Source organism: Lissotriton vulgaris, chromosome 3_2, assembly GCF_964263255.1.
Source record: "Lissotriton vulgaris chromosome 3_2, aLisVul1.2, whole genome shotgun sequence".
NCBI lineage: Eukaryota > Metazoa > Chordata > Amphibia > Caudata > Salamandridae > Lissotriton > Lissotriton vulgaris.
The window spans coordinates 59,126,491-59,140,019 of NC_141690.1; the positions used below are offsets into that span (position 1 = coordinate 59,126,491).

General features: G+C 40.2%; 1 protein-coding gene across 1 annotated transcript in view; it reads right to left on the reverse strand.

The window, feature by feature from the left end:
* Positions 1-1,326: 1,326 nt before the first annotated feature.
* The window catches only part of STIM2 (stromal interaction molecule 2), a 493,142-nt gene continuing 480,939 nt past the window's right edge, over positions 1,327-13,529 (reverse strand). Inside the window, exons 11-12 of the mRNA XM_086964004.1 lie at positions 6,340-6,541; positions 1,327-2,719 (exon numbers count right to left, since the gene is read on the reverse strand). Of these exons, the coding sequence (XP_086820130.1) occupies positions 2,251-2,719; positions 6,340-6,541 (671 nt within the window). The 3' untranslated portion in view covers positions 1,327-2,250. The remainder of the gene's footprint in view (positions 2,720-6,339; positions 6,542-13,529) is intronic.

The following is a 13,529-nucleotide window of genomic DNA, read 5'->3' on the forward strand; positions in this document are numbered from 1 at the left end:
CCACAGAGGGTCCCAAATTAGAAATTGCTAAAACCTAAATTCATAAGATAAAGAGAAAACCTTGGACTTTAGCATAATTTGTTTCTAAACGATGCAGTATGATCAAAACTGAAGAAATTAATTTGCATCTACCTTTATTTAATGTCAGAATGGAATGCAGTTTGAGATGTGACCTATGGACAAATCGGCTGTACCACAAATTGGACCTTTGCATATGACCGCAAAACTGCCTACCTCATTAATATTAGACAAGTAAAGTTTGCACCCCCCTCTGATTGGCTGGAAATGAAGGGATGTAAGCCTGCAAGGAACAATAGACCGCCATCTCTGCATAAGAATCCCAAACCGGAATATTTTTAAAGCAACCTATGACCATTAAAGGAACCAGAGTTACAAGAAGCCTCTCATCTAGGACGACTTTGGGAGAAGGAGACTACTGTCTTCTTCCCTTAAACGTGCTGTCATGATACCCAAAGGAGAAGTTGCCCAATAGCGACAGCTTCCGGTTTGCGAATCAGACACCATGCAATTGCAGTAAAAAACCATTGATACATTCTCCTCTAAATCTACATATGAGGGGGGTGCCCTTTTTATGAAGCTACCCATTTGCCATCCAGCCAGTTGCAAAAGCAAGCGTCTGAAAGTCATAAAGGCATTTTCTGAATTGTAAAAGGGCTTTGTAACATAGTAAAAAGGTATAATGCAGTTACAAATTCCGAGATTTTGCGAATCACAGACTTTGTGGCTACAAAATACATGTGCATGCCTTAATTGGAAGGAAGTAACACTCTTGCTATTCCTTTAACGACAGAGCTGTGATCAACAGTGTAGAAACTGCAGATATATTTTTGTACACGGCAAATTAAATACATTTATATAGTTGTCTAGTTTATCCGCACAGTAACACAAAGGAAGCATAGTGCTACTTGATAAAATGCTAAATTAGAAAAAAAACACTGTGTCCAGCAGTACCCTACAAGTGTCCCAAAAAACTTCCTCATTTGACTGCACAATTGAATAACCCACACTTGTGCCTTCATACAGACAATATAAAAATATGAAATTATATTTTTGTGCACACAGAATGTGAAATGAGATACAGGTAGGCATAGTAGCACAAATCCATTGTCATCAGATACAGCTGAAGTGAGGAAAAATAATACACACAGTATAGAACATGTAAAAGTATTGAGAATGAAGAAAAGGCAAAATATTTGGAAACCAATAAAAATATAAGCATCTTCAATTAAGTGTCCAATGACAAACTTATTTACGAGTCTTGCGTGCTCACAAGCGGACAGGTGAACCAATAACAGAAGATCAAGACACAATAATGCCTCCAATTTATTTTCTTCTCCACAGTACAAAGTTTCACAAACCAAATATCTTTTTTTGCATTTATTCAAAGTCTGTAAACAAGTGCCCATATTTTCCCATTTTAAGCATGTGAATGTCTGAAGTCCTTAAGTTTCACTTTCATCACTTGCATAAGGAATCAAGAGCCTCCTCATCCTCCTCCTCGAGTTAAGTTACCTTTGCCGATTCATACAGCCTGCAATGCAGTAAAATCACAGTGAAAGCCCTGAAAAGAATCGCAATCTTTACAGCAGGACTCAAACCTTTAAAACAATAATAATAAATGCATCTAGAGAAGCGTCCCATAACAAAGCGCAAGTTTTCGTTTCTAGAATTCTCAATTAGAAATATTCTAGACTCTACTTAAAAACCCAATAAATCTAAAAGTGAAAACAATCCCATCCAGGCTCCGTCGGTTTAGAAATCCTACACAGTTCCACTTTCAGAGATACTTTTCCAGTCTGGAAAACAGTAGTGCAATTAGTTTTATTTCCTTTAAGTTTAGTCCAGTATGTAAAATTTCATAGCTATGTGGAAAGATAAGAAGATGCTCCAGTAAACGAGAAACTTTTGCAAGCCCGAGCAGGCTTATGAGTCCATTAAAGCTAGTTAGTCCAAAGTGGCTTTAAAAAACATAAAATGTAACTAAAAACTTAAAAGCAGAATAAATAAGCAAAAGTGACTGTAAACACAGGTCAACTTGTTAATGATGATTTTCAGTGATAGCTGGCATGATCTTTTACTTACGAGTCATTAAAATATTACACAGTTGAACTAAGGAGCATTGTACTATGGCATCCAGTCTGGAAAGCCCCAAAAGAGCTACATTCCAAAAGAAGAAACGAAAAGGAAAAATCAAGTCTACTGTTGCCACTGCTTAAGGTTTCAGTGAGCTTACTTAGAAATCTTCTTAAAAAGGCTCTTTATTTTGGATGACTTTCTGTTTTTCTCTCCATTCTGAGACAGGTCCTGATGGATGTTCTTTAACAATGGGTTGTCCAGACCTTCTTCATCTGGTTTGCTGTCACTAGGGGGAGAGGAAAAGGACGCCTGGGGAGGTTTTGTGGCACTTGAGATCTGGTGCATGCTGCAGGACTTCTCCAGAATGCCGTTATAGACCTTGATGGCGGGACTGAAAACCATGCTTTGGCTTTCTGTTAGACACAAGGCCTCTGGAGAGCTGGTTGAAATGTCTGCAGTTAAAGCAGAGTCCCCCGTCGATGGGTCTTCAAAGGAGCCCTCCTGCCTAGAGATCTTTCGAGGAGTGGCAATTTGGTGCAACTCAAGGCTCATCGGAGGAGACTGCCTTCTTCCAAAGGAAGAATTTAAAGAGTCACATTCTGAACCAGTGTCTTGAAGTTCCCTGAATACAAGAAACCAGAAAGGAATGCATTAGAACTTGGACTTTCATTTATTAGCTGGCACATTTCTACAAGTAAAAGAGAAATTACTTAACATTGCTAAATAAAATCATCTATTCCCTTCTTACACTTCTAGGCAATTCATAAATGCATTCATGCCATGAATACTGAGATCAGTGGAATAGCATCTACAAAGTACATTTTCTGGCAGTAGTGGCAGGATGCACAAATGCAGAACCTCAATATGGTAGCGCTCAGTGGAAACTAGAAGGGTAACAAACAATAGTTTGCAGGAGAAAACAGTTATAAGTCAATAATTGGTTGAAAGAAAGCGCTCAGCAACACAAGTGCTAATAGATGTAAAACTCCCTCAAGTGAGTTTTCAATTTAAACTCTGGGTTGCATCATATCCAACTACTATATTTATGTAACTGTATTGCTAGAAACCTATAACTTTTAATCAGCTAAAGCAATATGACATACTTGATACAGTTAAGCACAGGAGGTGGCTAAGCAGTAATCAATTCCAATGATGCACTAGTCTTTGTTGTACTGGATCCATTTTGCGGAGTCGACTCAATGGCCTCGAAGTTGCATAAAATGAACCAGAGTGAAGACCGCCAATGTGCCTCCTGTTAAGTGTAAAAACAACAAGTGATGGACTGAATGTGGATCAATGTCACACACTCCCCCAGTCAAAAGATCTGGGCCCAAATCCATCGTTTTTTTGTTAAGTGTGACTTGAGCTCCACCAACTTAGGAGATGCTGAACTGTCAAACGGTAAGTAGGTCTTACTTTTGGATCACAAGACACTCGCTACTGTTGCATACTTACGTCTGGTTACTTCTGTCATATGCATAGTTGTAACTATTTATACAGGCAATATGCTCCATACTTCACCCTACCCTCATTTCTGTAGGAAATGTCAATTGCAACATCTTCATTTTGACTTTCTGACATATGCTCCTTATAGGGGAGAAGAAAAAACATGACTGATTTTGCTGTGTTGGGTTTGAGAGTTCAGCTGTCACTTTCAGTCCTACTGGGAACTCCATGCAGCACTTCCTGGTTTGAATATCTATATAAGCAAGACTGCTAGAGCTGTGACAGAATGTTCTAAATATTTATACACACAATTGTACACTGTACAGTTATACTTTTTATATCAATGCACATGCCGAACTTAGATTATGAAGTAAAATGTAGCAGCTATGATTAGAAAGGGTGCTTAGATACTGGATGGAAACAGTTTCATACAAATAGGCGTGTACCTATTACAGTTCGACATGCAAAAAGCACAGCCTATAGCACGTTTATGCACACCTGTAAATAAAAGTAAATTAACAGTCAAACTGTGTTGCAAACTCAACTTTTCTACATGGTCAGATTTTGTCACCGTTCACTGGACCCTGTCATTGCTGGCTTTAGGACACTGTGCATTTTATCACTGCCAAGTAAAGCATCTGTGCTTTCACTTGAAAACATGTGCATTCACTTGAAAACATGTGTTGTTCATTGCAACTCCCTATCTGGCATGTTTAACTTCCTTGTAAGTCCAGTCTAAATGGTGCCAAAAATGCACCTATCAAATGTGATCTTAAACGTCATATATAGGCTGCAGTGTATATTTACAAATTCCACATATGTGACAAAAAAGTCTCTCAGCCTGGATTACTACTATGCTCTGGCTAGGCTGAAGTTTAAAATCACTGCTGTGACACACAGCAGTAAAAAGTGCCTTTGCCATGCAGTTAAACACTAAATATAAATGCACATCACCCCTAAAGTGTGCCTTGTTAGCCAACAGGGCAGAGTGTTATTATATAAAACTAGGGCCCACTACACAATGGTGTTGGTGTGCCCTAACAGTGAAATAAAAAACTACTTCATTTCACTATGTAGGATGGGTAATACGTTTCGCTTATAAACATAGAGGAGATTAAAATCTTTGACACCTCCACTGAGAAGGGGCCAGAAAAATGCTTCAAAGTAATTTCCTGCTCATTTTTAAAATCTGATTTAATTGTGGATCATATTTTGATAACTTAAGTAGAAAAGAAACTTTGTAAACATTTACTTTAGGCTACCTGAGCCAGAACTGGCATGAATCTAGTAAAGTGTTGCCACTTACCCAACCTCCACAGCTGTAATACACATCATTGGCTGGGAAAGTTAATGACTCTAGCTCAGAGGACAATGTGTGTTGACTGCTGGCCCCTTAGCACGGACTGGCTACCTGGGAGTGGACAGGAGCGGTTCTCAGACCGAAGGGCAGCTTTAACACTACCTCTTTTGACTTGAATATGCCAAGAAGGGTTTTACCTATTCATCCCGAATATGCCAAGAGGGTTTCATCTATTGATCCCCAGGAACCCAACAGGGTCCTGGAGATTAATAGGAGCCATATAGTTAGGCTCCAGACACAGTAGGGGGGGGGGGATAGTTTTGGTCATTTTAGGTATGGGAATAGCCAAGAAGATGAAGGTGGGTCTGTCTGGAGGTAGCTCAGTCCCGAAAACTAAAAAAGGGTCTCGAGGGTGATTTAACTGTAAGGCAAAGGAGAAGTGCTTAAAACTAGGTGGGGGTCTGTGAGAAAATTGTGAGTATTGGGCAGTAGAATGTGTCAAATTACTGACTAGTGCACAAGATAAATCTAGCACCCCACGACCAAGTCTTCGAAATATTCCTGGACCAGTGAAGATCCATTGGAAGAAGGCCCTGCTGGAAGATTCCAGACCTCTTACTCCTGTATCCTGCTGGCACTCATAGACTGGAACTGCTCTCCATGGGTCAAGTGTTTGGCCTCCTGTTTACATGATTCAAAGAGACAAAATGCAGGTCCAGTCGACTAAAGAGGACTTGACTGAAGAGAAGACTGCCATGTGGATCTAGCGGCTGCATAACTGATAAGAAGCTTTCTCAGGAGCTGGAGATTATGTCTGAAGGTAAAAACTTTGTCCAAACAACCCACTTGACATAGGTGACCTTCGCTCCATCACGGTGGGGCTTAAATTGCTCCTAGGTATTGGCCCACCGTGACCTGTTGTTTTTCCTTGACTTATTTGAAGCACTTTTTGCATTAAAACGTATAACAATTATATGTGCCCTAAACTAGGACCTTGGTGTCATTTTGTCAATTACATTTTTCTCTACTTCTCCAAATTGGTTTAAAAAACTTTTTCTGCTGTGTTTCATACTTCATAATTGTTGATACTTCTTTACACACACACACACTTTCCCAGGGGCTTACCAGCTGCTGGTGCCATAGTTACCAGGGTTTGAGAAGCAATTCTTCCAGAACTGGCCATAAAAGAGTGGTTTTGTTGATTTGACAAGGGTACACCGCTCTTAAATTAACCTCATGCGCGCTAGCGGAATTCCGCTCGCACGCTGAGATTTTTTAAATCGCATGTTACGTGACGAGCTGGGCTCGTCATCAGCGTGCGAGGAGGCTACGCCATGACGAGCCCAGCTCGTCATCACCGTGGAAGGGGTTAAGAAACTGATTTCTGATAAACTGCAACTTACTTTCACAGTTAAAACGTGCAACTATTATTTCACTTGAAGCACAAAAGGTACATGAATTTGCATAGGCTGTGAACGATTAATTGTATGCCATACCACTGCTTTTCAGCAATGAAGTATATTGCTTCTTCTTCTGCATCCGTGCGGTAAAGAGCGGGACAGCTTGCAACTGACAGGATGTCAGGATCGGGAGACTGCAAGATATGTTGGGCCTGGGGAGAAGTTTGGATGACGTTTCGTCGAGAGCGACATAAGCTGCTGCTTCTTGCTAATGTCCCATGAGTCTTTACAACTGACCCTAAGAAAGCAAATAAAAAATATAGAACAGACTGTAAACACAAAACAAGCTGTTTTATTATTATAGCTCGGGTACAAATCAAGAAATTCATTTAAAGAAAAATACCCAAATTAAAAAATATATATAATTTTGTTTTTCTTCAAAAGAAATGCACTTGTACATCAAATACCAATTAGAATTAATCTCAGCACATAGTAAATCAAATCTACCTTATTACTTTTCTAATTAATGTTGGCAAATATATCTTGAAGTATTGGCATGATGCCTTAGTTTTTGAAATTTTTAGACTCATACCGCCATGCATTCACTCTACGTATAGTATCATACTGAGTAAACTTATCTCAAGTAAATTACATACACATACGAGATACATGTATCGACATTTCCCAATGCCATTGGACACCGACAAAACATTACAACTGGCAAAATTGCAAGTTATCTCAGCTACATAATTTAAACACAATACATCATACAGACTATTATGGACATAAAACTGCAAAATATCAACTACACAAGCACAATTCACCATCATACCAAAAACAGGAATATATATTTGATCATTGGTGATGTCACACAGACAAACTACATCCACTATTATACCAAATTCATAAATAATTCCTAAACATATAGACAATCGCCTCATCTTGCCAACAGCAGGCTCAGGATCTTAAACGGCCAAGCCTTAAGTCCAGCCTCTCTAATAACGTATTAAACCAATGCCCGGCACCCCTTCATAACGGTTACTTTAAAAGTTTTTGAGGCTTTTTCAGACATCGGATTGGAATTCCATGCTAATACTTATAATCAGCTTTTTTATATCTATTCAAGTTATAACACTAACAGCCTTATCGGTGGACAACCTGTGATAATCTTTTGTCTTTTAACATTTGTTTACTACAATAACAATGCTTCTAGTACTAGATATTAGAAAATCGTCCGAATTGTAAGTACTTATTTAAAACTTGCTTTAATCTCAAATATTCTGCACTTTTTAATGTGGACACACTTGCACAATTTGAAAAAGGTTTTAATAATCATAGGCAATAAAGAATTATTAACCACCTTAAGTCCGCCATATAATCATCCGTTGGACATGGGCTCACAACAGCACACTTTCACAGGTCTCCCATTTAGCTGTCTGGTAGTATGTGTACACATCACAAACCTACAATCCTGCGGAGGGGGGGGGGGGGGGGGGGGCTTTGGGAATGTATCACATTTTTTCGCACTGGTGTTCAAATACATAAACACCACACATTTACGCAGATCTACTTTTACACACAACCCAATTCACAAATGTAAAAATACAATTTGACTGATGCTCTGATTAAGAAACTGAAAGAACTGCACACACAAGCATTAACATAGTTAATACTATAAAATATTAAGAACAAACTTTTATGTGATGCACATTTCCAAATATCCCTCATATCTGTACATATTATGGTGGTACCATATACAGGGAGCTCTTTACCAGGGATTATGAACACTATGTAATACAATTAAATTCTTGATCAACTTCTCCAAGATGTACAGAGCAAGGCAAAATGGCACTTTTGCAGCCTTATACACCATCCCCAAGCACTGCTTGATGGCGGGCTGCAGTCTGGGGCTTCCTGGCTTAGCATTAAAACTCTTAACCGCCTTTCTTAAGGATAATTCACAAACAACAATTGTGAGCCAATTCAGCTCTGAGTCAATCACTCTGCCATGTGGGGTTCCTTCCAGAGCCAAATCCTTTTTCATCTATGTCACCCCACTAGCTAAGCTGATATGGCCCTTTGGACCACAGGCAGAATCGTATGCCGACGACACACTAATAATTGTGGCTATTACCAAGGATTTGGCAGCAACTCCTGCAAACTTTAAAAAAAATGCATATAGGAAGTAGCCACCAGGATAGTTAGGAACTGCCTTAGACTCAATAGAGACAAGACAGAGGTTTTGATCTTTAGTAAGCAGCCATCCATTTTGAACAACTCCTGATGGCTAGAGATAGTAGCGGCACTGCCCACTCCGACAGACTCTGCTAAAAACCTGGGAGTGTTGACAGACACAAAGATGTTGTTTGACCATCAGGTCAACCCTACTCTATTAACCTGTTTCTGGATCATTAAGAAGGTGGTCCAATTGATCTCTTCTAGGCTCGACTATTGCAATGCATTTTATCTTGAGATCAATAAATCGGCAATAGCCAGGCTCCAGCTTGTACAGAATTTGGATGCAAGACTGCTACTGTTGCAGGGATTCTGCACATATACAGAACTATGAACAGTAAAACAGGACCTCAGTGAATAGGGGTGTACCAACCTACTACATTAGCACCCCGAATCCCAAACCGACTAGCTATAGTGTCTCATTTGTTCTCTGTCTACTAGCGAAGCTACCAATGATTAGACAACCCAGAACACGTTATTATCTCTTGGGAATCGCGGGAGTCCGATAACTCTTTCACTTACTCACTCATACTTATCCACAATGCAAATGATCAGAGACGCGGTATAGTTTACAATGTTTATTTTAACTAACGCGCTCTATGGTACAGTACACGTGCTGTTACTAGCACCAAAATGCATTAACACAATATAGTCAGCATTGTCACAATTCCATAGAATACAAATAGGGATATCCTTTTATAAAGACAGTGGAAAAAGGACTAAGAGACCTAACCACCCACCACATTGTAAGAAATAGTTTATTATAAAAAAGAAGTCCTCTGGGCTTTGTCAGCAGACCCCATACCTCAAGGCCCAGATGAAAGGTTCACATCACAGGACAAGCAAAGCTCTCCTCTCTGGAAAGGTGTCTCTTCAAGTGTGTCAAAACGTGTTTAGCTTGCCATATTAAAGCATATGATTTCCAGTAGTGCAGCTGTGTGTAGTGTTTTATGTCTAGGTGCGAGGGACTGACCAGAACAGAATAATAAGGGGCTTTGTTGATCGATCTTGTACATCGTGGGCAGACTAAACCTCCAGAGCACAGCACAGAACGCGAAAAGCAGACAGTTCTCATTTGAAAGGTGCACAGAGTCTTGCGAAATATATGCTTGCAGTGTCATGCGCAAAAGCAGCCTCATGGCAGCGACAGAGCGGCAGACCCTGATGCAGAGAGGCCCAGGACCAGGGTTCAATTCCCGCCTCGGTGGGTCTTGGGCCCAAAATTCCACGGGCCTGATAATTCTCGCCTCGGTGCCTATTTCAATCATGGAGTCCCACTCTGCAACTCTGGGCAATAGCTTGCTTAATCTCCACAACGACCCCCACAACGCTAAGGATGCCTGGCCTCCACCTTGGGGGTGCCCAGGAATGGAAGCCTCACAAGGAAAGCCAGGATGGGTTCCAAGGCGGTATTCGTACAAGTGCCTTGAGACCCTTGCGGGTGAGTAGTGTGCTATACAAGTATCAATTTACAATTTACAACTTAGCAAATGTCGACAATGGACCTAATAATTGAAATCCCTAAATATCAATCAGTCTCGGCAGGGATTTCCAAACTGCATCGGCTACCAATGAACAAATGCATCACCTTTAAAGCATTCTACCTTGTACCTAGGGCTTTGCAGAAAACTGGGCCTGTAGGATTGAGAACCATGTTCCAGTGGCACACCCCTTCTAGACTGCTCTGGTCTGCTAGTCACAAACTTGTAGCTGTTCCTAAAATCCGGAAGACCAGGTGAGGATGAAAGCCTTCTCTGTGGCTGCAATAAAACTATGGAATTCCCTTCCACATTATATCAGTAAACTGCAGGCCCAAGATGCTTTTGGAAAAGCTTGAATACCTGGCTTTTCACCCTTTATTCATCAGGCAGCTTGCTTCCTTTTCTGATCTCAGAACTCCTCATTATTGTGATCCTATTTTCCTTACTGATCTCTCCCTCGTTTGCACCTTGATGCCTTGTAATATTGTTGCGCTCTTTTGACATAATTGCATACATATAACAATTATTTGCTTAAATTAAAGTATGTAAAATCAGCACTGGTGCGCTAAAAATAAAAAATGTAAATGCATTCTTATAATTAAACTTACAAATCCAACTGTGTAGGTCTAATTTCCAAGAATGCTATTAAAGAAAAATCGGTTTGCTCACACAACCAGAACGTTATACACACGGAATGGTATATACACACAGAATGGTATATACACACACACACACTTTTAGGTAAAACACACATTCGCTTACATATGTAGTATGACAGAAGTGAAGAAATGGGCTCTGGGTGCAAGGATACATTTAGGCAAGTAAACAAACAATCAAAAGGGTAGGGAGGAGGAATTAATGTCCATTTATTTCCCCGGATAGATATAAGAGTAATCAAGTGGAGGAAATGGACACTTGTTACAATTCTAAACCATTGGATAGAATTACTATGGTATCCTCAAAAACTCAATGTGTGCTGGTAATGCGGTATATCTCTTTCATCCGCCCCTACATTGTAGTTTTGGCAGTTATCATAGGATACCATAGAATGTGCTGGGTGCCTGCCTCATCCAGAGGCTCCTCCGGTCTAGATTGCAGTGTCCAGAGATAAAAAATGTGCCCCCATTAGAAATAGGGTAAGTGCAAAAAGAAAAAGGTTAAAATAAGATCGACGCCAGAGAACTTTAATAAATTGGTGAAGATCTTTTGAATAAAAGTAATTGGGTACTTATACTAGATCGAGTAACTGGATCTAGAAGTGTGGCTTTCCAAAAAGTGTCGACATGTTTCAGCCCAACGCTATACCAGACCTTATGACATGTGTGACAACATTTTGTCCCTCTACCTATGAGGTTCAAAAACTGGTGAATAAAAACTGGAAAATCCTTAACACCGGGAAATTTGACTGGCCGAAACCTCGTTTTGCAAATAGGAGAACAAAGAATCTACGAGACACTTTGGTTCATACACGTCCCAGAAGCCTGCAAACCTAAGAGACAACCAGAAATATCACTATGTCACCAGTAAGTGGACATTACCCCTGTGGAAATTGCACAGCCTGCAAATACACTACTCACTCCAAACAGTTACAACTCTCAGAGACTCTCTTATGGACCCAGAAACAACATACTAACTGCAACTCCTCCCATGTTATATACATGGCAAGCTGTCCCTGTAAAAAACTATATATAGGGATGACCTGTAGGAAGGTCAAAACAAGAATAGGAGAACACAGAAGTAATATCAGGCTGAAAAAGACAACTACAAAACTTTGTGCACACTTCGTAGAGGCTGGACATTCCTGTGATGACATACGATGGACTGTGATTGAAATGCTCACCGAAAAAACTCAAAATGCCGAAAAAAAGCTTTACGAGAAAGAACAGAGATGGGTAGACCGTTTGAAAACCAACGTTGTGGGCCTGAACGATAATATCCCCTGGCATCAGTTTGCAGTCCACTAATCTGACTAAGTCACTTATATGAATCCCTAAACTGTATATCACAAGGACAACCTGACTGAGCTTAATAATAACTAGATTAAGCCACTCACATGAACTGTCTGTTTTTTCGCTTACAAATTTCATTTAAAATTCCAAACAATGCCATTCTTTTGCATTTCACGAAATTTTCACAATCTGACTTTCAGGACCACTCTCTTATGTCTGGGACTCGCTGTTAACAAAGTGATATTGATCCCATTGACTTCTATTTTAATCTGCATTCTCCCTCTCGCTTTCCGCCTTCATCCAAATGGAATTACGATTTTTTGTTTGTTCCTAACGCTGCTAATAAAGTTTCAGCTTCCAACACATAAAAACGCCCGTCTGACGTCTGCTCCGTATCCGGGGGCAGAGTCAGCCCAAGCGGTGAATTCACCCACACACGCGGGTAATGGCGGCGTCTGTTACACAGAGAGGTACTTTCATTGAATAGCGGTAAGGAGATTCTGATACTTTCTTCCCCCTTTACAGCTCTGTGGTCCCCTGACGAAAGCGTTATACCTGACGACTTGGGGTAAGATTCAGACAGTTTTTACATTACTCGTTTCTAACTCATAAACGACATGAGTTGGCTTATCTAAACTCCCTGCGCTCAGTTATTTTAAACTACACAGAGGTCTCGGCACCATTGCAATACGCTCCCTTTGACAACCCGTTGCTGCCACATTTGCCTAAGCAGCGTTTATTTATTTTTACGGGCCAAATATTTGCAATTTACTTTCCTGAATATATACACGTTTCTAAGCCTTGACTAGTGTACTCCTAGACTATACCATGTGTATACTAATTACCTAACACAGTTGTTGCTGCCCTGACACTGTTCACTTTTGCCGCTTTTTCCTCTGCCTTACTAGGTTTGCAGCCACCATGTTAATATACATGCCAAGCCTTGTTATCACACAATAACCCAGTAGATTAGACTACAGCTAACTCTGGTGCCTTCCCTCATTCCCCCCTCCACTGTGAGACACTAGGATAATAATCCGTGTGTAGAACGTTTATGCTTATTTCTTTTTCAGGTTTAAAGAAATTGAGTGGTCAGTGAATACCCTCTTATAATCAACCCAAATATCACTACACGAATTGTGTGAGTAATCATTCTGTGTTTTGTTTGTTTATATGTCCTGACGAAAGCCCCACAGACTCCGTTGAGCCATAGGGGGCTGAAACAGGTCGACACTTTTTGGAAAGCCACACTTCTAGATCCAGTTACTCGATCTAGTATAAGTACCCAATTACTTTTATTCAAAAGATCTTCACCAATTTATTAAAGTTCTCTGGCGTCGATCTTATTTTAACCTTTTTCTTTTTGCACTTACCTTATTTCTAATGGGGGCACATTTTTTATCTCTGGACACTGCAATCTAGACCAGAGGAGCCTCTGGATGAGGCAGGCACCAAGCACATTCTATGGTATCCTATGATAACTGCCAAAACTACAATGTAGGGGCGGATGAAAGATATACCGCATTACCAGCACACATTGAGTTTTTGAGGATACCATAGTAATTCTATCCAATGGTTTAGAATTGTAACAAGTGTCTATTTCCTCCACTTGATTACTCTT